At 44.6% G+C, this 25,635-nt stretch overlaps 1 protein-coding gene across 3 annotated transcripts; it reads left to right on the top strand.

The window, feature by feature from the left end:
* Positions 1 to 1,663: 1,663 nt before the first annotated feature.
* On the top strand, positions 1,664 to 25,200 carry LOC121579432 (transient receptor potential cation channel subfamily V member 1-like). Of its 3 annotated transcripts, none has more exons than XM_041894020.1 (17): positions 1,664 to 1,997; positions 10,231 to 10,476; positions 10,774 to 10,931; positions 13,319 to 13,471; positions 15,251 to 15,388; positions 15,588 to 15,886; positions 16,120 to 16,296; positions 18,329 to 18,484; positions 18,896 to 18,991; positions 19,279 to 19,349; positions 19,787 to 19,952; positions 20,260 to 20,326; positions 22,210 to 22,414; positions 22,642 to 22,786; positions 22,923 to 23,047; positions 23,512 to 23,630; positions 24,691 to 25,200. In XM_041894020.1, exons 2-17 carry the CDS (start codon positions 10,253 to 10,255, stop codon positions 24,798 to 24,800), a joined length of 2,409 nt encoding a protein of 802 aa, XP_041749954.1. In that variant the 5' UTR covers positions 1,664 to 1,997; positions 10,231 to 10,252; the 3' UTR covers positions 24,801 to 25,200. The 3 variants fall into 3 exon arrangements, with proteins under 3 accessions (XP_041749954.1, XP_045080223.1, XP_045080222.1); XM_045224287.1 differs by lacking the exon at positions 1,664 to 1,997 and adding an exon at positions 8,137 to 8,442; XM_045224288.1 differs by lacking the exon at positions 23,512 to 23,630.
* The last annotated feature ends 435 nt before the right edge of the window (positions 25,201 to 25,635 follow it).

Below are 25,635 nucleotides of genomic sequence, written 5' to 3'. Positions count from 1 at the left end.
CCCCTCTCTCCCCAGATAAAATCTTGCGACTAGTGACTGCAGGCCGCCCAACAACCTGCCCGCTTGACCCCATCCCCTCCTCTCTTCTCCAGACCATCTCCGGTGACCTTCTCCCCTACCTCACCTCGCTGATCAACTCATCCTTGACCGCTGGCTATGTCCCTTCCGTCTTCAAGAGAGCGAGAGTTGCACCCCTTCTCAAAAATCCAACACTCGATCCCACTGATGTCAACAACTACAGACCAGTATCCCTTCTTTCTTTTCTTTCCAAAACTATTGAGCGTGCCGTCTTTAGCCAACTCTCTTGCTATCTCTCTCAGAATGACCTTCTTGATCCAAACCAGTCAGGTTTCAGGACTGGTCATTCAACTGAGACTGCTCTTCTCTGTGTCACGGAGGCTCTCCGCACTGCTAAAGCTAACTCTCTCTCCTCTGCTCTTGTCCTTCTAGACCTGTCTGCTGCCTTTGATACTGTGAACCATCAGATCCTCCTCTCCACCCTCTCCGAGCTGGGCATCTCCGGCGCGGCTCACTCCTGGATTGCGTCCTACCTGACCGGTCGCTCCTACCAAGTGGCGTGGCGAGAAGCTGTCTCCGCACCACGTGCTCTCACCACTGGTGTCCCCCAGGGCTCAGTTCTAGGCCCTCTCCTTTTCTCCCTATACACCAAGTCACTTGGCTCTGTCATATCCTCACATGGCCTCTCCTATCATTGCTACGCTGACGATACACAACTAATCTTCTCCTTTCCCCCCTTCTGATAACCAGGTGGCGAATCGCATCTCTGCATGTCTGGCAGACATATCAGTATGGATGACGGATCACCACCTCAAGCTGAACCCCTGGCAAGACGGAGCTGCTCTTCCTCCCGGGGAAGGACTGCCCGTTCCATGATCTCGCCATCACGGTTGACAACTCCGTTGTGTCCTCCTCCCAGAGTGCGAAGAGCCTTGGCGTGACCCTGGACAACACCCTGTCGTTCTCCGCTAACATCAAGGCGGTGACCCGATCCTGCAGGTTCATGCTCTACAACATTCGGAGAGTACGACCCTGCCTTACACAGGAAGCGGCACAGGTCCTAATCCAGGCACTTGTCATCTCCCGTCTGGATTACTGCAACTCGCTGTTGGCTGGGCTCCCTGCCTGTGCCATTAAACCCCTACAACTCATCCAGAATGCCGCAGCCCGTCTGGTGTTCAACCTTCCCAAGTTCTCTCCGTCACCCCCCTCCTCCGCACACTCCACTGGCTTCCAGTTGAAGCTCGCATCCGTTACAAGACCATGGTGCTTGCCTATGGAGCAGTGAGGGGAACGGCACCTCCGTACCTTCAGGCTCTCATCAGTCCCTACACCCAAACGAGTTCATTGCGTTCATCCACCTCTGGCCTGCTGGCTCCCCTTCCTCTGCGGAAGCATAGTTCCCGCTCAGCCCAGTCAAAACTGTTCGCTGCTCTGGCACCCCAATGGTGGAACAAGCTCCCTCACGACGCCAGGACAGCGGAGTCACTCACCACCTTCCGGAGACATTTGAAACCCCACCTCTTTAAGGAATACCTGGGATAGGATAAAGTAATCCTTCTACCCCCCCCCCCCCAAAAAAAAATAAAATAAATAAAAATAAAAATAAATTGTAAAGTGGTTATCCCACTGGCTATAGGGTGAATGCACCAATTTGTAAGTCGCTCTGGATAAGAGCGTCTGCTAAATGACGTAAATGTAAATGTAAATGTAAAATCATAGCATGTAAAAGAAGTCATAACGTTTGTTGATCGCTCTAACTACAGTATATAAGTCTAATCTCACAAGACAAGTTTTTTTCCGACCACAATGTTAGTCACAGGAACAGACTCACCAACAGCAGATCTGAGAGAAGGCAGGCACTCAGGAAGCTCTGCAAAGTTGTTCTGAAAGAAAGAAGAAGAAACGCTTACTGAATTGAATGTTATATAAAAGGAGAAGGAAGCCCCTTGTGACAAGAGACACATTCAAAACAATAAGTAAGTAATGTATCATCTGATATGTAATTATGTACGATTAGATTAAAAATCAATGTTTGTGTTATTACATTGTTATGACATATACCGTATTCAAGAAGATAGATGCCTGTGCCTCTAACTAACTACACAGTACCATTAGGTCTTATGAGGATATTAGAAAACCTCTGATCAGCTGTGGAAAATGTTGTAGGCTACTCAATGTGTGAAGTAATGAGAAGGGGATGATATTTTGGCTTTAAGAATTTGCAACATAATGTTGTACAACAAGGGGCAAGTCAGGATACTGGAACTTACTTTTGAAGCAGAGATTGTGAAATGGAGAATTTTACCATGCCATTGTGTGCACTGAATATGTGTGTATGCAAACGTTGAGGATTTACTAAGAATGTTGGTTCAACACCTTATCAATGTATGTATGTGGTATTCTATGTTTCTATCAATAGGGATATAGTATACATATGGTTCTTATGCATACAGTAAATAAGAGCCAATGGCTAAACTGATGTGCATTTACTTTTGAATATAATGTTAACAAAACACCTTTACATTAAATCAGTTATTTGTCAACATTCATAAGAATTAGCTTAGATCCTTTGTGCATCTCCTGGTCACTTTATCATTGCTCTCTCAGCAGTGCTACAGAGGCCGGGTCAATAACACCTATGGTCAGCCATGTTGTTATGATTTAACTGGATAAGAACCCAAATGCAGACAAGTACACCAAGCCAGGGAAGTTTTAACAGGTTTATTTACAATGTTCAAAGTCCAGGTTTCCAAATATATGGGAAGAGCAAGTCCAGGTACAGGGAGGGTAACAGATCCAGATCAGGGCAGGTGTGGTACCGTAATGTCCTAGTGTCCGTGGTGAGTCCAAAAGAGAGGTCCGGTAATGGAGAGCAGGATGGTGGTGGCAGGAGTGAAGCGGAGGCAGGAGTCAGGTTCCAAATATCTGTGGCACAGGAGAAAAAGTAAATAGAACAGACCAAAAACACAAAGAGCAAAAATAACCAGGTTGAGTCGGCAGCGAGACTAACATGGTCGTCTTGACTATGATCTGACGATGAGTGGTAAGTTTGACCGGGTCTTAAAGGCTGAGGTGATATGGTGAATGAGCTGCAGCTGGAACCCTGACTCCCGCACACCAGACTTCACTCCTGCAATCAAGGACAGACAGAGGGGAGGAGAGAGCAGAGAGAGCTACCTATCAGCAGTAGGCCTAACAGTACCCCCCTCTACGGACGCCACCTGGCGGCCGACGGGGTTTATCGGGATGTAACCTATGAAACTCTCGGACCAGATCAGGATCCACAATGAAGCTCCTGGGCACCCAGGAACGTTCCTCGGGACCATAACCCTCCCAATCCACCAGGTACTGGAAACCACGACCTCGGCGGCGAACATCCAGAAGTCGCCGGACAGTGTAGACCGGACCCCCACCCACGATCTTGGGCGGAGGAGGGGGACGAGAGGGCGGGCACAAAGGGCTAACCGACACAGGCTTAATCTGGGAAACATGAAAGGTGGAATGAACCCGTAGGGGAGGCAGGAAGCTGTAGCTTAACCGCGCAGGGGTTAACAATAGACAGTATCTTGAACGGTCCTATAAACGAGGCGCCATCTTCTTAGACTCCACCTTCAATGGAAGGTCCCGTGACTTCAGCCATACCTCTTGACCAGAGAGTAACCGGGAGCCTGGGACCGGTGACGGTTGGCTTGCCTCTGCATGTACGCCGAAGCTCGGGACAGAGCTACCCTGGCCTTCCTCCAGACCTTGAAGCAGCGGCGCATGTGGGACTGCACCGAGGGTACCGCAAGTTCCCTCTCTTGGGAAGGGAACAGGGGAGGTTGATAACCCAGAGCACACAGAAAAGGAGACAAACCAGAGGAAGCGTTAGTCAAGGTGTTATGAGCATATTCCACCCAGGGGAGCATGGAGCTCCATGACCCAGGGTTAGACCCAGTGACACAGCGAAGAGCGGTCTCCATCTCCTGGTTCGCTCTCTCGGCTTGCCCGTTGGTCTGGGGGTGATATCCAGAGGACAGGCTGGATGTAATGCCCAAAGCTTTACAGAAAGCTTTCCACACCTGGGAGACAAACTGGGGACCCCTGTCAGAGACAATATCCGTGGGTAGACCATGAGAGCGGAACACATGTTCAACCAAAATCTCAGCCGTCTCTCTGGCAGTGGGCAGTTTAGGTAGGGCCAAAAAATGAGCGAACTTAGAAAAACGATCAATCACCGTAAGAATGACAGTCTTACCAGATGAGGGGGAAGTCCAGTGACAAAATCCATAGCGATATGCGACCAGGGCCGGCTGGGTATAGGTAGAGGTCGTAGATGACCAGCGCTGGCCTGGGTGGAGTTTTACTTCGTGCACATACCGTACAAGCAGCAATGAAGGCTCGAGTGTCCGTCTCCATCGTGGCCCACCAGAACTTCCGTCGCACAAAGTCAAGGGTCCGCGAAACTCCAGGGTGACAGGTAAGGGGAGACGAGTGAGCCCACTGAAGTACCTGGGAGCGAGCAGACTCAGGGACAAACATCCGGTTAGGAGGACCCCTCCCAGGGTCAGCTTGATGATGTTGAGCCTGTCTAACAATCCCCTCGATGTCACATGTGATGACTGCAATACTGCAGGTAGGAGGCAAAATGGGTTCAGGGTTACTACCAGTATCAACAGCCGAATGAACACGAGACAGGGCGTCAGGCTTGACGTTGCGTGACCCAGGACGGTAAGACAGAGAAAAAATTGAATCTCCCAAAAAATAGTGCCCACCTGGCTTGACGGGGTTGAGCTGCTTCGCTGACTGGAGGTAAGCCAGATTCTTATGATCCGTCCAAACGATGAAGGGTTGTTCCGCCCCTCCAACCAATGTCGCCACTCCTCGAGAGCCAGCTTAACGGCGAGCAGTTCACGATTTCCAACATCATAATTCCTCTCTGCCTGAGAAAGTTTCCTTGAGAGAAAAGCACAGGGATGCAGTTTGTTATCTTCAGGAGAACGTTGTGACAACACTGCACCTACCCCAGTGTCGGATGCATCCACCTCCACGACAAACTGGCGGTCGGGGTCCGGCTGCATCAGAATGGGAGCCGAGGCGAAGCGATGTTTCAGTTCTTCGAACGCTGATTCGGCCCCCTTCATTCCAAGCGAACGGTCGTGAGATGGAGGTGAGAGCGGTGAGTGGCGCCGCAATGCGGCTGTAGTCCTTGATGAACCTCCTATAGAAGTTTGCAAACCCCAGGAATCGTTGAAGTTGTTTGCGGGTAGAGGGAGCTGGCCAGTCCGTGACAGCAGAGATCTTAGCTGGGTCCATCCGCAGCTCCCCCTGAGCTATGATGTAACCCAAGAAAGAGGTCTCAGACACATGAAATTCACATTTCTCCATCTTCACAAACAGTTTGTTCTCCAACAACCTTTGCAACACCTGGCGCACATGCAGTTCATGTTCCTGGGAGGACTCTGAGAAAATCAAGATATCATCCAGATAGACAAAAACAAACCGATTCAACATGTCCCGAAGGACATCATTGACTAGTGCCTGAAAAACAGCAGGGGCATTAGACAACCCAAAAGGCATAACCCGATACTCAAAATGTCCCAAGGGTGTGTTGAAGGCAGTCTTCCATTCATCACCCTTACGAATGCGCACCAGGTGATACGCATTTCGTAGATCCAGTTTCGTAAAGATGGTAGCACCATGAAGGAGGGGAAAAGCCGAATTAATCAAAGGCAGAGAATACTTGTTCTTAATGGTGATGTTGTTAAGTCCACGGTAATCAATACAGGGTCTGAGGGTCTTATCCTTCTTAGCAACAAAAAAAGAATCCCGCTCCTACAGGTGACGAGGAAGGACGCATAATACCTGCCGCCAAGGAGTCCCGAATGTAGTTCTCCATAGCCTCCGTCTCCGGCCGGGAGAGATTGTACAGGCGACTGCTGGGGAGCGGGGCTCCTGGCTGGAGGTCAATGGCGCAGTCGTAAGGCCGGTGAGGAGGAAGAGAAGTAGCTCTGTGTTTGCAGAAAACGGATGCCAGGTCATGATACACGTCAGGAACAGCGGAAAGATCCATGGACTCCAGTGGAGGTTGAGGCACAGTACTGGCAGGAGTCTGAGCAGAACACAAACAATTCACATGACAAAATGTGCTCCATGAAACAATGCTACCTGTCACCCAATCAATGTGTGGATTGTGTTTTATGAGCCAGGGGATACCAAGGACCAGGGGAGTCTGTGGGCAGTCGATAATATGGAATTGAATGTTCTCCTGATGATTTCCCGACACTCTAAGACAAACAGGAACAGTCTGATGGGTAATGCGGGTCAACAATTGTCCATTTAGACCCTTAGCCTGCAGCGGACAGTCCATAGGAACAGTCTCCAAATCCATTTGTTGAGCCCACTCTCTATCCAAAAAGCTTTCGTCGGCACCAGAGTCAATCAGCGCACTAACAGAGAAATTCTGGGACTGCCACTGGAGGGATGCCTGGAGCAGAATGCGGGGAGAAGAGGAAGAATCCGCTGCTCGGCTCACCAAAACTTCTCCCATAAATGATGAGCCGGCCCTTTTCCCGGACGAACTGGGCAGGAAGGAACGAAATGACCAGCTTCTCCACAATACAGGCAGACCCGAGCCTGAATACGACGTGCACGCTCCTCTGAGGACAACCGTGCACGACCCACCTCCATGGCTTCGGGTTCAGTCCTCCTCGTATCGACTCGGGAAGACACGGCTCTCTCCGTAGGGACGATGCAGGGAGGAGTTTGTTGATGACAGACAGGTTGCTTGGAACTAACACTCCTCTCCCGGCGGCGCTCCCGAATCCGATTATCCAACCTGATAGTGAGTGAAATAAGATTATCCAGCGTAGGCGATTCATCATATGACACCAATTCATCTTTTAAGGTCTCAGACAAAGCATTGATGAACACTCCTTGTAATGCCTCGTCATTCCAACCACTCACTGCTGCTAAAGTCCGAAACTCCACTGCCATCTCCGCCACACTACGAGCCCCCTGCCGAAGAGAAAACAGCCGTTTCGCAGCCTCCTTGCCTCGTACGGGGTGGTCAAAAACCTTCCTCATCTCCGTGGTGAAGGCAACGTAAGCGTTGCAAATGTCCGACTGACTCTCCCAGACCGCGGATCCCCAGGCACGAGCGGAACCGCTAGTAGAGTTGATAAGGTAGGCAATACGGGCTCTTTCTGAGGCGTAGGTGAGGGGCTGTTGTTCAAACACTAACGAGCATTGAGTCAAAAAATCGCCACAGGTTCCCATGTTCCCGTCATAGCGCTCTGGAGCAGGAACAAAAGGCTCTCTGATCTGGGCTGAAGGGGTAGTAAGGACAGATACTTGATTGGAGAGTAATTGAACCTGATTAAGCAGCACCTGACTGTCCTCAGCAATCGTTTTAAACAGGGTATCATGTTGGCCAAGTAAAATGCCCTGATTGGCTATGGCAGTCCAAATTTGAGTGCACTCTGGGGTGGTATCCGAGCTACTGTCTGCTGGGTTCATGTTGGTCAGATCATACTGTTATGATTTAACTGGATAAGAACCCAAATGCAGACAAGTACACCAAGCCAGGGAAGTTTTAACAGGTTTATTTACAATGTTCAAAGTCCAGGTTTCCAAATATATGGGAAGAGCAAGTCCAGGTACAGGGAGGGTAACAGATCCAGATCAGGGCAGGTGTGGTACCGTAATGTCCTAGTGTCCGTGGTGAGTCCAAAAGAGAGGTCCGGTAATGGAGAGCAGGATGGTGGTGGCAGGAGTGAAGCGGAGGCAGGAGTCAGGTTCCAAATATCTGTGGCACAGGAGAAAAAGTAAATAGAACAGACCAAAAACACAAAGAGCAAAAATAACCAGGTTGAGTCGGCAGCGAGACTAACATGGTCGTCTTGACTATGATCTGACGATGAGTGGTAAGTTTGACCGGGTCTTAAAGGCTGAGGTGATATGGTGAATGAGCTGCAGCTGGAACCCTGACTCCCGCACACCAGACTTCACTCCTGCAATCAAGGACAGACAGAGGGGAGGGAGAGAGCAGAGAGAGCTACCTATCAGCAGTAGGCCTAACACATGTAGCCTTTTAAGCTCTCAGAGCAGAGCTCTCTCTGGTGGTAATGTGCTCTGATACTCCCTGGGGATGGGCTCTAACTATCTTTCTGCATCTGACTCTCGCTCTGCTCTCCAAGCTCATCCCCATCACTTTATCCATAGCATCCCTCCCTACTACTCACAGTAGTAGTGAGTAAGATTCAAACATACACACACACCCTCTGTCCATAGAGGTTGAATTGTCTTGCGGTTGTGTATTTAAGATGTTTATTTAATATAAGGATGATATGATAGACAGAGACATAAGAGAAAATGTGATCCAACAGAGCACTCTGTGAAATTATCTTTGTACTTGCGTGGAAGGAATTAATTCATCTCTGTGTAAGTACAGTTATCTGTATGTTAGACCTTCAGGTCCCAAATGGTTTCATGTCCATATTTGAATTGTTGAATTATAAGCAGGTGTTGATGATGGCTTTGCATTTGCTTTGTTTATGTGGCAGGGTTCAGTTCTTCTATTGCTATAACTGAATTCTCTCCAAACTGTAAACATTCACTCCTGTCGACATGTTGTGCATGAGATCACTGTGAGAAACTGTACTGTAGGGCAGGCTACTAGCAGACACCTGAATATAACCAAATTACAATTGCTCACTGTTTGGTTTTGCATGTTTGCATGCTAGTTATTAGTTAGATGTGTCTGAAACTGTGATTCTAAAATTGCTTTGTTTCCATGATGATCCATGATGTCATTGTCTACCAGTCTAGTCGTTTTTAAACAAGGTCTGCACATGAGGACAATTCAAATGTACACCGTTACATAAAGACTATCAGAGCAGAATAAAACAAGCCCAACAATAGATTATTCAGCCTGAGTTTCAGCTATACTGCAGTTAATGTGAAAATGCTCCATTAGCATAAGAAAAACAATAATGTGTTCAAATGAGGAACAGACAATATGTTGTGGTGGGAGAGATCTCATCGTTTATGTGCTACAGTTGGTAGACACTGTGGTTTAGTTTTTTTGTAAGTAGGGAGGGGTTTTTAATCATATGACACCGCATCAGAAAATAGCCTTTCTTGTCTGAGAGGAAGAAGCCATCTTGAGCCCCAATGGTTCCAGCAGCATTAGATGAGTAGATGAGGATCTATAATGTACGTCAAGTGACAGCAAAATGCCGACATCAATTATGCATACAGACATGATCTCATAGAGTGGATATGAGACATTGTTCACGTGCTGCACACTGTTTTACACTGAGCGTGTGTGGTGCCATGCAAATGGACCTGAGGTTACACTCATTTGTTTTACAGTAATGGATCAGCAGAATAACAATATGCAAAAAAAAAAAACGTGACTAATGTTGAGCATTAGATTATTTGTTTTCAGAATGCTGTAGCCCCTAGTAACACAGTTCTGTATTATTTCATTCATTTGTCTCAAGGGTATCATAAACGAAAATATTTGATGAGAATGAGATAGATCTAGATGTTCCTTACGTGTTGTTCCCCTCATGGTAGGCAGAGAAGACTTCAGAGTTTCACTCTGAGTCACTGTCAACCCCCTTCCTCTTTTCTAGGGCATCTACAGGGAAATAGCAAAACAAGTCAATTCTCATGCCCTCCTTTTTAGGAGAAATCATTTAAATCCCCATAATAATGATTCATTCGGATCAGCTTCTCTTGAAGAGAATTTAGATTATTTACATTGTGTCTCAGTAATGGCTGTCCTAATTTTCAGCTGAACTGTCTGGGAATGTTTTTTCAGTTATTTAAGTAAAGAAAGGGTTCCAGGCCTGGATAGAGTTTTGTATTAGTTACAGTTGTCATGGGGAAGTGCTAATAAATAACCAGCTTTGTTAGCCCCCTGGGGGTGAAACATCACATGTCTAAAAGCTGGTGTATTCAGAGGTCAACTCTCTTATTATGTTTCAGAGGATCTAGATAAATGGAGGAAATTGTAAAGTCAATGTCAAGTTATTAAAATGTGTAAGACCAAGCAATATTTGATCATGCCAAAACTCAGGAAGAGAACCATGAATGCAGTCCCTCACTGCAGAAAAATTCAATTCAATTAGAATTTGTCAATCCTCTCAGGGGATTTATGATATACTGAACATACTGTATTTACATGACTATGATGTGATATCACTGTAACTCCTCCTCTAGACGTCCAGTCTGAGGAGTCATTATGAGCAAGTCTAAGGGCCCAGAGTACCCTTCCTTCTCTCTGGAGACGGATGACAGGACGGATGATGAGAGGGCACAGAGCAGACAGGTGAAGAAGCCTGACCGGCTGGTGTCTGCTCTAGGCATGGGCAGTTCGGGGGGGCCCAAAGCCCCCATGGACTCAGACTACCAGGAGGAGCTGGAGGAGGCTGCTCCCAAGATCAGATTCAATCTCAATTTTGACAAGTGAGACAGCACATTCACTGAATATAATATCACATATTGTACTGTATGGAGACAAATGGTGTTTAAAGCCTGATTGTAGGGCTAAGTCACACTAATAACATTGTTAATACTGTTTGAGAAGACACAGCTGTCTTCCCTCAGGGAGGCGGTTTTGTTAATCAGAAGTTCATTTACAATATAACATGCGAATAAGGTCTTTGTTTTGAAGCCCTTTTGGGAAAGACCATTAGTTTTTTGTTTCCAATTGAAGAAGAAATGCTTTCCCAATACTAAAGTCGAACATATTTTTCTTTGTAGGAAAGTACGAGGTTTGGAGGAGAACAAAGAGGAGAGGGACAGCAAGAGGTTTGACATCAAGAGGCTGTTTGAGGCCGTGTCCACTGGTGATGTCATGAAGCTGGAGGGGCTGCATCAGTACTTGCATCAGTCCAAGAAGAAGCTCTCCAACACTGAGTGTGAGGGGGACTATGCGTTACAGTATATAGTATTGTATAATTGTAGCATTTTAGGGTAACACTTTACATTACAGTGCTATTATTGCTGTGTAACTACTTGTGTTATTATAGTGTAATGAGTATTGTAAACTAACCCTAACCTTAGCTTCATGTCCACACCTCGAATCAATCCTAACCCTACCCATTACCCTAACCCTAGCTTGATGTCCACACCCTGGCTCAACCCAAAACCTAGTGTCGTGACGTGACTTTCATTATTGTGATGACTATTATTTATCGAATAATGACCTACTATGTTTAATTGTTACTAGATTAAATTAATCATGTAACAATTAACTCATTAGGAGTTTGGGGCACCACGGGAAAAGTTGTTTAACGAGTTACCGTTTCCGAATTAACTCTAAAGATATCTAGATATCTCTTATCATTTAACAGTCATTTATTAATCATTTACCTAATATCAGTCTCATTCTGAAAGTCGTAGGCTCTGAAAGTCGTAGGCTCTTTAAGTCTGCACGAACCCGGGTCTTACTGATCATTCCGTACCACACAAATTGATTTCATTATTTATTTACTAACTAATTAAAAATGATAACATTTACATTACATTTACGTCATTTAGCAGACGCGCTTATCCAAAGCGACTTACAAATTGGATAACACAAGATACAAACACGTACACGGTATAGGTAGGGATTAGAAACGTAATACAATGAAAACCGGTCCTTAGCGGACTAACACAATATGACACTTGTTACAAAAGATGGCGAGTTAAAGAGAGAGAGAGAGAGAGAGAAAACACTTGGATACACATGGACCTATGCTCACAGTAATCCTAATACTTTGCCCCGAACTGCCGCCCGTTTGGGAAGAAAAGCAATGCATGTATTTACGTGTTGGAGGTCTTCGTTGTGTATCTCTGTTGGACCCAGGCCTTCGTGGGAAAGGGTTGATTGGGCCTTCTCTTTTGGATGGCCTTTTAGATGTAAGGCTCATATTGTCCACAAGAGGTCACAATGTCCTTCTTCTTAGTTGTCTGTTTACTTTCACTTGTTCTGGAAGTGGTCTTCTGAGGATGGCTAATCAGCCGTGTCGATGATTCCCTGTGGGGTGATGAGAGCAGTGTAGCAGATGATGGCTTGAAGAGAGTAACATGATGGTCCCACTTAAATTCACCTTCTTAGATACAGTACTTAGAACAGCTACTCAGCCGTAACATTGATTGTTAGTGGAGGCAACTTTGTCGTCTTCACCTCGTGTTGATTTTCAGGGTCGGGACCAATATGGACGAAAGCTGCAGCTTGAGGTCCGTCTAGTCTGATCTGATATTTCTTATCTCAATCTTTTATACACTCTGGTAAAGAGGGCCGTTTCCGTCGTACTGACATGCTCTCTGAGCTCCCTCGGGCGTGGCTAGTTACGAGGCAAAAGTATTATCATCACTATGATTTTGTTAGAAAGCTAAAATCACATTCCTATCTTCACGAAAACATTGTCTTCCTCCTTGATATTTTCTACACAACATATTGGATGTAAACCTGATATACACAATGTAAAAGCTCTTCAAGTCACAATGTTTTCATTATAACGCCTTCATACCATTTTTAATGACATCACAAAATATACATTAATTTTCCATATTCCATTTCTCATCATTCCCAACGTTTGGATGTTGAAATATATTGTCCCAATGTTCATTGTTGGATGTTGAAGTTTTTGGGCAGCAAAAAGTATCTGAAACAAAGGCATCACTTTCACCATTCTGGAGTGCCAGATATAGATTCTCCTCTCTAATTGATGGCAGTATTAACGTGTCAAGACCAGAACAGCCCCCTGTGGGTAAGAGGGTGTGGTTGTTGTCGGCCATTTGCCAAGCTGATGTGAGGCCTTTGATCCTCACCCAGGGAGAGTCATGACACTAGCCATTAACCTAACCCTACCTTCATGTCCACACACTGGCTCAACCTTAACCCTAGCTTCATGTCCATACCCCGGCTTAACCCAAACCCTAAATCTAACCCTAGCTTAATGTTCACACCCCAGCTCAACCCTAACTCTAGCCATTACCCTAAACCTAACGCTAGCTTAAAGTCCACACCCTGGCTCAACTCTAACTCTAGCCATTACCCTAACCCTATCCCTAGGTTCATGCCCGCACCCCAATCCAACCTTAACCCTAGCTTCATGTCCACATTCCAGTTAAACCCTAACACTAGCATCCATCCTAACTTTAACTTCATGTCCATGTCCCAGTTCAACTCTAACCCTAACCTCAACCCTACCCCTAACCCTAGAGTGGTAATACATTGTACCTATAGCTGTAACACTAACACTGACCCTCAAGTGTATTACTTTATACCCCATTCTTTCACCTCTTGCTCTCCTAGATCAATCGTATGGTAAAAATGTCTTGCTGAAGGCTCTACTGAATCTGAGAAACGGCAGAAATAACACAATTGAATATCTCCTTGACATCTCAGAGAAGATGGGGGACATCAAGGAATTTGTAAATGCTGCATACACAGACAGCTATTACAAAGGTGAACTTTCATATAACCAGAATTATCATTACTTGATGTTGTTCATTTATTCCACACATGCCTCTAAAACTCTGTTTTATGTACACAGCCCTCAACCAATGTAACATACAAATACGGTCATGTAAGTGTATACAGTGCCTTCGGAAAGTATTCAGACCCCTTGACTTTTCCCACATTTTGTTACGCCTTATTCTAAAATGGATTTAAAAAATAATAATCCTCAGCAATTTACACACAATATCCCATAATGACAAAGCGAAAACAGGTTTTTAGAAAGTTTTGCAAATGTATAAAAAAAAACAAACAGAAATACCTTATTTACATAAGTATTCAGACCCTTTGATATGAGACTCGAAAATGAGCTCAGGTGCATTCTGTTTCCATTGATCATCCTTGAGATGTTTCTACAACTTGATTGCAGTCCACCTGTGGTAAATTCAATTGATTGGACATGATTTGCGCGGCAGGTAGCTTAGTGGTTAAGAGCGTTGTGCCAGTACCTGAAAGGTCGCTGGTTCTCATCCCAGAGACTAGGTGAAAAATCTGTCGATGTGCCCTTGAGCAAGGCACTTAACCCTAATTGCTCTGGATAAGAGCGTCTGCTAAATGACTAAAATGGAAATGGAAATTTGGAAAGGCTATATAAGGTCCCACAGTTGACAGTGCATGTCAGAGCAAAAACCAAGCCATGAGGTCGAAGGAATTGTCCGTAGAGCTCAGAGACAGGATTGTGTCGAGGCACAGATCTGGGGAAGGTTACCAAAAAAATTATGCAGCTTTGAAGATCCCCAAGAACACAGTGGCCTCCATCATTCTTAAATGGAAGAAGTTTGGAACCACCAAGACTCTTCCTAGAGCTGGCCGCCTGGCCAAACTGAGCAATCGGGGGAGAAGGGCATTGGTCAGGGAGGTGACCAAGAACCTGATGGTCACTCTGACAGAGCTCTAGAGTTCCTCTGTGGAGATGGGAGAACCTTCCAGAAGGACAACCATCTCTGCAGCACTCCACCAATCAGGCCTTTATGGTAGAGTGGCCAGACGGAAGCCACTCCTCAGTAAAAGGCACATGACAGCCCGCTTGGAGTTTGCCAAAAGGCACCTAAGGACTCTCAGACCACGAGAAACAAGATTATCTGGTCTGATGAAACCAAGATTGAACTCTTTGGCCTGAATGCCAAACGTCACGTCTGGAGGAAACCTGGCATCCATCCCTCTCTGAATGTCCTTGAGTGGCCCAGCCAGGACTTGAACCCGATCGAACATCTCTGGAGAGACCTGAAAATAGCTGTGCAGCAACGCTCCCCATCCAACCTGACAGAGCTTGAGAGGATCTGCACAGAAGAATTGGAGAAACTCCCCAAATACAAGTGTGCCAAGCGTGTAGCGTCATACCCAAGAAGACTTGAGGCTGTAATCGCTGCCAAAGGTGCTTCAACAAAGTAATGAGTAAAGGGTCTAAATACTTGTATAAATGTGATATATATATATTTTTAAATATAAATTAGCAAAATTATATAAACACCTGTTTTTGCTTTGTCATTATGGGGTAATGTGTGTAGATTGATGAGGGAAAAAAACAATTTAACCAATTTTAGAATAAGGCCGTAACCTAACAGGCCATCATTGTAACTAAGAATTTGTTCTTACCTGACTTGAAATAAAAACATAGAAAATACCAAATGTGGAAAAGGTCAAGGGATCTGAATACTTTCCGGAGGCACTGTATGTAAGGCCATGCATTTTCTGATAGTCTATCCTTTGTATCTACGGATCAAATAGGCCAAACAGCCCTTCATATTGCCATTGAGAGAAGGAGCACCTATTTTGTTGAGCTATTGATCAAGAAAGGAGCAAACGTCCATGCCAAAGCCTGTGGGAAATTCTTCCAGCTCCATGATGGACCCAGCTTCTACTTTGGTGAGTGTGTCAGTATCACTGAGCCTTGAACAGTATCCTTCTCTGGTAGGTTTGACAACACTCTTCTGCTTGTCAGGCGTCTAGTCATCCCTCTGAGAATAACCATTCCCTTCTTTATAACTAAGGGAACACAGTTGTCACTGTTGTGGTGGGTAGGGTAATAGAAAGGACATTGAATTGAGGGCAAATGTATTTATAGGTGAGCTGCCTCTGTCCCTGGCTGCGTGCACCAACCAGCCTGAGGTGGTGGACTTCCTGCTGGAGAACGCCTACCAGCGTGTGGACGTGAGGGAGAAGGATTCCCTGGGTAACATGGTGCTGCATGCCCTGGTGGTGGTGGCTGATAACACACCAGAGAACACTGACTTCATCACCTCTATGTACGACTACATACTCACCACGGCTGCCCGCCTGCACCCCAAATGGAGGCTGGAGGACATAGAGAACAACCAGGGCCTGACGACTATAAAACTGGCTGCCAAGACTGGCAAAATCGGGGTAAAGGAGGAGTCCAATATGGAGTGATGTTGTAATGGTGATCGGCCCACTAAAGACCTTCTGGAGAACAGATCAACAGTTTGTTGTTTCCAAATTATATAATCTCATCTTCATTGTAATATTTTGTTCCTGTTAGACGTCCGAAGAAAATGCATTGTTCCTCCATATGTGTTTATCATAATCTGCTACATCCTTCCATTACGTGTAAATCAATTGTTGTATTCCTCCTCTAGCTATTTAAGCACATGATGCATCGTGAATTCCAGAAGAGGGAGACCAGACACCTGTCCCGTAAATTCACTGAGTGGGTTTACGGACCCGTCCACTCCTCCCTGTATGACCTGGCCTCACTGGACTCCTACGAGAAGAACTCTGTCCTGGAGATCATAGTCTACAGCAGTGACATGCCTGTGAGTCACATTCATATAATAATGAGCAAATCATAAGCCCTGTTTATACCTAGTGCTAACATGCCACCTTTGTCCTGGTCTTGTCCACATTCTGATTGTGGCCAGATTTTCAGACATGCGTCTACACATCTGTCCACTGTGTCTGCATTGTGACCAAATTTGCTGATCCCTCCCTCTATGCAAATTATTTGAGAGGTATTCTTTCAAAATAATATTTGTTTATTTATTTATTTTAAGACACATAATATTGATGGCCTGAGTCAATGGTGCCACCTGTCAATGATTTTAGAGGGCTGGATAATGATCATTTAAATGGTTTCACTGTCCAGATTCGTCTACACTTCCAGACATAACATGTGCCTGACTACCTCTGAAGGTGGTCAGGAAGATCAGATCACAATCAGATCAAAATGCATCTTTTTAAAAATATTTTTATATTTTATTTTATATTTTATAAACAATACAAAACATACACATACAAACGACAACATCGTACAAACATCAACTACATCACACCTGCCCTGACCCACTAGCACACACCCCCATCTCCAGGGCCCACATCACTCTATGCCACATGACCTCAAACTGCACCATTTTGTTTCTCTCCATAGCCCACGCACTTTCAATTTTTAGATAAAGCATTTGACCTTTCCATTGCGTAACGACGGAGGATTGGTTGATTTCCACTTTTTAAGTATATGTTTTTTAAAGATGATTGACGAGTGAAGTATCGTCCAACGCATTGGGTATCTCACTGCACCCCCTCATATGCCATGTCTTGAAATATACAGACTGATGGATTAAAAGTACATTTACATTGTAATACTTCTGAAAGCCAACTTTCTAACTCCGCCCATAACTTTTGGACTTTCTAACATTCCCAGAAGGCATGGATTATTGAGTCATTATTAGTTTTACATTTCAGACATGACTCTGCCTTTGTGCTGTAGAATTTGTGAATTTTGTCTCAATATAAATACATTCTATAAATTAATTTATACTGGATTAAGCATAACTTTTTGTTAACTGTAATCTTGTTAGTTATGTTCCAACAATATCAGTTATTTTTATGTCTTGGTTCCAATAGTTTATATATTTTTCTAAGAGGTTGTCAGTTGGATAGGCTCTCTGCAAGGTTTTGTATAGTTTACCTATCATGTGAATATCCTTTTCTGACTCAAATAGGATTCCCGCAAGATTGCTCTGATGTCCAAAAGATTCTGTGATATAACACTTTTAAATTGCATGTCTTTGAAAATATTGCTTTTTAAAGCTGTAATGTAAATACATGTATTTCCTATTACCAAGTAATTTACAGTTTCTATGCCTTTAGTTTTCCATGTGGTCCAATTTATCGGTGAATTCTGGAAAGCTATCCAAGGATTGTTCCATAGGGTTGTGTTTTTAGGGAGTGATATTGGTTCTTGTAGAATACGTTTCATTTTCTTCCATATTGCTTTAGTGTTCTTAACTATGAAGTTATTAATGTTCTTAGCTTTATCCTTTGAAAATAGACACGTAAAAAGATTCTGGGGATGAGCATCTTAACCATCTACACCTGTCTAAAGAATATGGGCACAATCAGAATGGGTCCGTGCTATCCGGGATGCTTGGGACATCTCTACCCCATTGCAGTTGACATTTTAAATGGTTAAGCTAAGGGTTAAGGTTAGGGTTAGGTAAGGGTTATGGTTAGGGTAAGGGTAGGGGTTAAGGTTAGGGTAAGGGTTTAGAGTATGGACGTCCCAAGGAGCCCGGATAGCACTGACTAATCAGAATATGGACAACATTAGGAAGGACTCATGTTTGCACCAGGTATAAATGGGGCTCTAGATGCCATTTCCTGCTGTTGTGCCCTTGAGCAAGGCACTTAACCCCTAAACTGCTCCATGAGTGCTGCACTGTGATTGACCCTGTGCAGCTGTGCTCCAACCTCTCTGTGTGTGTCTCTAAAGAGAGAAAGACTAAAAGATAGATCTACTAGCATAAAAGTGTGGCTATATTATATAAATATTATCAAATATAATTTCAGAATCGCCATGAGATGCTGCAGATTGAGCCTCTGAACAGGCTACTGGAGGAGAAGTGGGACAAGTTCGCAGCTCGGATGTTTTTCTTCAACTTCCTGGTTTACCTGGTTTACCTCTCGGTCTTCACTGCTATCGCCTACAACAGGAAGAAAGGAACGGTGAGGTCTTTGCATTATCACAATAAGCTACATTATTCTAGCCTGGATGGATCCGAAGCAATTAAGTTTGGATCCATGCTAACATCATTCAGCTATAGAGGAGATCAAATTATTATTTATTATTAGTTTTTTTATTGTCACATATAGGTGCAGTGAAATGTGTTGTTTTACAGGGTCAGCCATTGTAGTACGGCGCCCCTGGAGCAAATTAGGGTTAAATGCCTTGCTCAAGGACACATCGACAGATGTGTCACCTTGATGGCTCAGGTATTCGAAACCAGCAACCTTTCGGTTACTGGGCCAACGCTCTAACCACTAGGCTACCTGCCGCCCAAAGTGTTGCCAAAGTGCTGTCCAATGAGAGTTATTTTAACTTCAGCTCAATTTCTTCTCTCACCCACTGATATCCAGCCACCTTTTACTCTGGAGCATACCAGACAGGAGTACCTGCGACTCGCCGGGCAGCTTTTTACAGCAGCGGGAGCCTTCTATTTCTTCGTAGGAGGGGTATGTGTGCATGTGTGATGTGCTTTGATTAAATTTGAATTAAGGCCGGGATTAATTCCGATCCGCGCTACATACGTGTTATAGCGCGCTTGACATTTAAAGGTATTTTCTAATTGAGCCGACATTCCTTGAATGCGATCTCCATTAACGCGGTACGATTGCCTGTAAAAGCTGTGTTGTCTACAAGCGCGATTGGATTGAATCCCGGCCTAAATGTTTGAAATATCATTTAATAAAACTGTATTCAAAAGTGCGGTTTATCAAATGTTTTCTTTTTCTATCCCAAGATATTAGACTTGAAGAGAAAACGTCCAAGCCTGGACACTTTGCTGATTGACGGATACAGTGAAATCCTTTTGTAAATCATACAAAATCTCTCCACACACACTAATTATTTGATAGATTATGTATCAGCTGCCCCTGCATTGAACGTAATAACATTAGATACTTTAACAATAACTAAGGGATTAGAAGAAGTTCTAATAAGGACAACACCACATCTTTCAGAATGCCTTGCAAGCTTGTGGGCTAGACACACACACTCCTACTGGTACACACTGTATAATAACATGCTGAAGTCAGAGCAGTCCAACACAGTGCTAGGCTATCTTTTATCCTGACATTTTAGGATACGTTTTTCTAAATCATGTTGATAATGTTTCTTGGCAGCTCTATGCATGTGTGTGTGTAGGAAGTTAGTGTTTCACTAGTGTCAGAGGTTATCTCTCTGTGATTCCAACTCTCTTCCGCAGTGAGTTGATGAAACACTTGACTTCAAGTTGCCTTTGTGTGTAGTTTTCTGCAGGCGATCTTCTTCCTGGCCTCCTCAGTGCTGTACTGCTGTGGTAGGGAGGAGTACCTGGGTTTTTTTGTGCTGTGTCTGGCTCTCAGCTGGGTCAACCTGCTCTACTTCTCCAGGGGATACAGACACATGGGCATCTACAGTGTCATGATACAGAAGGTATACTGGATACCAGGGCTTGTTTTCACAAAGAGTCTCTGAGTACGAGTGCTGATATACGATCACTTGCCTTTTAGATCATATTGAATACAATTCTATGTACAGGAGGGACCAGATCCTAGATCAGCTCTCCTACACTAAGACTCTAGAATACAGGCCCTGTGACACTCTTACAGAGAAGCTATAGGATTCATTGCCACAGGGTATCTACCATTGGCACAACATTGGTGTTATGACCGAGCTGTAGTTATAATCCACAGTTCCTTTGATACTCTCTTTCTTACTCTGTCTTTTTTTCCCTTTGTAGATGATCCTAAGTGATATCTTGCGCTTTCTCTTTGTCTACGTTACCTTCCTCATTGGGTTTTCAGCAGGTATTTCATCTTTCTTCTGTCAATTTTGCACGCAGGGACACAAACACAGCCTGTCAGTGGCTCATGAATTTGTTTATTCTTCTAACATCATCAAAAGACCTATCAAAATTGCAGATGACAGTTCCCTCGTACAGTGACACTTCTAAACCACTGAAAACAATTGAGAGTATAAACAAACAATATGAGTATAAACTCATATTGTATCAAAAATATTTGATACACTGCCGATTTTGCAGGTTTTCCTACTTACAAAGCATGTAGAGGTCTGTAATTGTTTTATCATAGGTACACTTCAACTGTGAGAGATGGAATCTAAAACAAAAATCCAGAAAATCACATTGTATGATTTTTAAGTAATTAATTTGCATTTTATTGCATGACATAAGTATTTGATCACCTACCAACCAGTAAGAATTCCGGCTCTCACAGACCGGTTAGTTTTTCTTTAAGAAGCCCTCCTGTTCTCCACTCATTACCTGTATTAACTGCACCTGTTTGAACTCGTTACCTGTATAAAAGACACATGTCCACACACTCAATCAAAGAGACTCCAACCTCTCCACATTGGCCAAGACCAGAGAGCTGTGTAAGGACATCAGGGATAAAATTGTAGACCTGCACAAGGCTGGGATGGGCTACAGGACAATAGGCATGCAGCTTGGTGAGAAGGCAACAACTGTTGGCGCAATTATTAGAAAATTGAAGAAGTTCAAGATGACGGTCAATCACCCTCGGTCTGGGGCTCCATGCAAGATCTCACCTTGTGGGGCATCAATGATCATGAGGAAGGTGAGGGATCAGCCCAGAACTACACGTCAGGACCTGGTCAATGACCTGAAGAGAGCTGGGACCACAGTCTCAAAGAAAGCCATTAGTAACACACTATGCCGTCATGGATTAAAATCCTGCAGCGCACGCAAGGTCCCCCTGCTCAAGCCAGCGCATGTCCAGGCCCGTCTGAAGTTTGCCAATGACCATCTGGATGATCCAGAGGAGGAATGGGAGAAGGTCATGTGGTCTGATGAGACAAAAATAGAGCTTTTTGGTCTAAACTCCACTCGCCGTGTTTGGAGGAAGAAGAAGGATGAGTACAACCCCAAGAACACCATCCCAACTGTGAAGCATGGAGGTGGAAACATCATTCTTTGGGGATGCTTTTCTGCAAAGGGGACAGGACGACTGCACCGTATTGAGGAGAGGATGGATGGGGCCATGTATCACGAGATCTTGGCCAACAACCTCCTTCCCTCAGTAAGAGCATTGAAGATGGGTCGTGGCTGGGTCTTCCAGCATGACAACGATCCGAAACACACAGCCAGGGCAACTAAGGAGTGGCTCCGTAAGAAGCATCTCATGGTCCTGGAGTGGCCTAGCCAGTCCCCAGACCTGAACCCAATAGAAAATCTTTGGAGGGAGCTGAAAGTCTGTATTGCCCAGCGACAGCCCCGAAACCTGAAGGATCTGGAGAAGGTCTGTATGGAGGAGTGGGCCAAAATCCCTGCTGCAGTGTGTGCAAACCTGGTCAAGACCTACAGGAAACGTATGATCTCTGTAATTGCAAACAAAGGTTTCTGTGTCAAATATTAAGTTCTGCTTTTCTGATGTATCAAATACTTATGTCATGCAATAAAATGCAAATTAATTACTTAAAAATCATACAATGTGATTTTCTGGATTTTTGATTCCGTCTCTCACAGTTGAAGTGTACCTATGATAAAAATTACAGACCTCTACATGCTTTGTAAGTAGGAAAACCTGCAAAATCGGCAGTGTATCAAATACTTGTTCTCCCCACTGTGTATATATATATATATATATATATATATATATATAGAAAAACTCTGTCAATGGACTGTAATAAAGCATTCTCTGTCCCTCCACAGCGGTGGTCACTTTGCTAATGGAACCTGAATTGCCAGCCAATAATACAGCAAAGCCAATAAACAGCACAGGTGAAAAAGGTCGTACCCTTTTCCCTCCCACTGGGGAGGATTCGTGTACGAAACCCACCTTCAGGAACATCTCTCACACCATCATGGAGCTGTTCAAGTTCACCATTGGCATGGGAGACCTGGAGTTCACAGAGGGGTAATAATTGATTTTCCAGATGCTAAAAGGCTCTTTAGATAGAAGGGAGGGGCACTCTCCTCAACCTTATCCACTAATCTCTAGCACCCACCTCAGTGATGCCAAGGCAGCCATTTTTGCGCCAGAAAGCTCACCACACATCAGCTAAACAATGCCATATACTGTACTAGCTATCATGGTGGAGAAGTGGGAGTTATTTAGGCAATAAGGAATGTGTTTTTTTCTAGATACCAGTACAAGGAAGTGTTTTACATGCTGCTAATCTCCTACATCGTGCTCACCTACATCCTGCTGCTCAACATGCTCATCGCCCTCATGAGCCGCACTGTGGAGAAGATGTCCCTGGAGAGCACCAGCATCTGGAAACTACAGGTGATCCACCACGGATTGACTGACGGACAGATAGACGAACTGACTGACGCAGGGAAATGGCACTAATGTGTTGTTTGTTTTTGTGGATAGTTTGGTCTTAACTCATTCATTGTAATGAACATCTGTGTGTCTACAGCGGGCCATCACCATCCTGGACCTGGAGAGGAGCCTGCCCCGCTGCTTGAGAAGGAGGCTTCGTTCTGGGGTGGACAAGGACCTGGGGACCAGGGCTGGAGAGAAAGACCGCCGATGGTGCTTCAGGTGGCCAATTTATTTACATACTGTAGATGTTGAATCAATGATGAGAGAATAGATTCATTATTTCAGACATCACAACCTGGTTGTATCAGACAAAAGTACATGTGAACATACCTGTACATTCCTATTGGATAACATACAAAATAAAGGATGAATTCTATAGATTTGATTGCTTCCAACATCAATAACATGACAATCATTCCCAACACTAACCCATTTCGACATGAACCCATCATATCAGGAAAATATCATTTCAAGCCCCTCATACAACCACAGCTGTGTGATTGTGTGTCTAGAATTAAATGACTGAATGCACTGCCGTTGTGCACAGCAGCACCACAGCCTGGTACACGGTGTGCTGCATCATTGATCTGCTTTCTGTGACAGCTGATGGATGTGTCATACACTCAGGGACAGTAATTGGAGCATGTGTCTGTCTGTCTGTTTGTCTGTCTGTCTGGTCTCAGAGTGGAGGAAGTCAACTGGAATAAATGGAACACCAACCTGGGCATAATCAATGAGGATCCAGGGTGCGGAGATACGGCCAGGCTGTCCCCTACACACAGTAGCCGAACGCTAGGCAGAGGTATAGGCCTAGTGTGTGTGTGTGTGTGTGTGTGTGTGTGTGTGAGTGTGTGTGTGTGGGGAGAGAGAAACTATTTGAGTTTATGGTTTGGAGGCATTTTTACAGCTTCTGAATCACATAATATTCTTCTGTCCAAATCAGTACTATTCAAATGTAGGTACACCCATCTAGTACCGGGTCGGACCCCCCTGAATTCTTCAGGGCATGGATTCTACAAGGTGTGGCATTCAAACGTTGCTCAATTGGTATCAAGGGACTTAACGTGTGCCAGGAAAACGTACACCACCGCCACCAGACACCAGGTGTACTGTTGACACCAGGCAGGATGGGGCCATGGACTTATGCTGCTTACGCCAAATCCTGACTCTGCCATCAGCATGACACAACAGGAACCGTGATTCGTCAGAACAGGCAATGTTTTTCCACTCCTCAATTGTCCAGTGTTGGTGGTCCAACTTGTTTTTAGCTGATAGAAGTGGAACCCGGTGTGGTCGTCTGCTGCAATAGGCCATCCGTGACAAGGACCGACGAGTTGTGCGTTCCGAGATGCCGTTCTGTACACCACTGTTGTACTGCGCCGTTATTTGCCTGTTTGTGGCCTGCCTGTTAGCTTGCATGATTCTTGCCATTCTCCTTCGACCTCTCATCAACGAGCTGTTTTCGCACACAGGACTGGCGCTGACTGGATGTTTTTTGTTTGTCGCACCATTCTCAGTAAACCCTAGACACTGTCGTGTGTAAATAGTCCAAGAGGGCGTCCGTTTCTGAGATACTGGAACCGGTGCGCCAGGCACCGACGATCATACCACGCTCAAAGTCGATTAGGTCACTCGTTTTGCCCATTCTAATGTTCAATCGAACATTAACGGAATGCCTCAATGCCTGCTTCATATAGCAAGCCACGGCCACGTGACTCACTGTCTGTAGAAGCAAACCATTGTCATGAATGGGGTGGTTTACCTAATAAACTGGCCACTGAGTGTATATCGACATTAATATACTGTATCAGTCATTTTGGCATGCATACAGTTAAACATTTGAATCTCCTTTTTCTCTACAGAGAGGAGCTGGCAGGGGTTCCTGGGAAATGTCAGTCGAAGACAACGTACACAGCCTCGGCAACAAACACAAGTAGAGAGCACAGAGATGTCCCCTCTCAGCCATATCTGAAGATAGTCTGCTCTCTCATCCTCCTGACCTAGATGGTTCTGTCTTCCTTGCAATGATTGTGATATGTGGTTGTTTTGCCTATGCACTGATTGCATCTGCTAAATGACTAAAATGTAACTGTATATGTACTCTGGTTTAGGCCTATCGTGTGGTTTATAGGCCCAATAGGAGGGTAGTGGAAGGTTCCAGCCTCTAGAGGGCAGGATTAAACAGCCAAAGAAACACATTCACTCCACTGTTATTGTGATTTACAATATTGATTTATTTATGTGCCCTAAAATGACTGCAAAATATCCTTGCCAACTATGCCTGTATTAGAATGGTATATTTGCTGCTGCAATCTGTGTTGAGCAAATAGCAGGCCTATATAACGAGATCTTAATAAAGGAAATCATTACAATAGTGGTCCTTAATCCTCATACATTTACTTAAGCAATAACATAACTGGAAAACTGTATACATGTTTGGTTATATTAATGAACTAATGTATTGAAATACTTACCTGGCTACCCAGACTCATTTCTCCGGCCAAAAGCCACACACACGAAGGTTTGTTTCTTCTCTGCAATGAGTCTGGATTTTACTCCTAGGGATTTATAGAACGCGAATACATTCGAACCGTCTGATTGGTCCCAGATACCAATGGGTTGGGCCATAAATACAGTAATAACCAAAAAGGTAATGCCAAAGATGTTTTATAACTGACCTAAGATAGACCACAGCCTGTCGTTTCCAATGGGAGCAAATTAATCATATACTGCTTTCACATAAGATTTAAGGTATTTGGCCTGTAAAAACAATTGGGCAATGTTTATATGATCCTTTTACAAACAAG

Source organism: Coregonus clupeaformis, chromosome 13, assembly GCF_020615455.1.
Source record: "Coregonus clupeaformis isolate EN_2021a chromosome 13, ASM2061545v1, whole genome shotgun sequence".
NCBI classification, from domain to species: Eukaryota; Metazoa; Chordata; class Actinopteri; order Salmoniformes; family Salmonidae; genus Coregonus; species Coregonus clupeaformis.
Note: the sequence above shows the minus strand (reverse complement) of the source record. Positions and strands in the feature narration are given on the sequence as shown.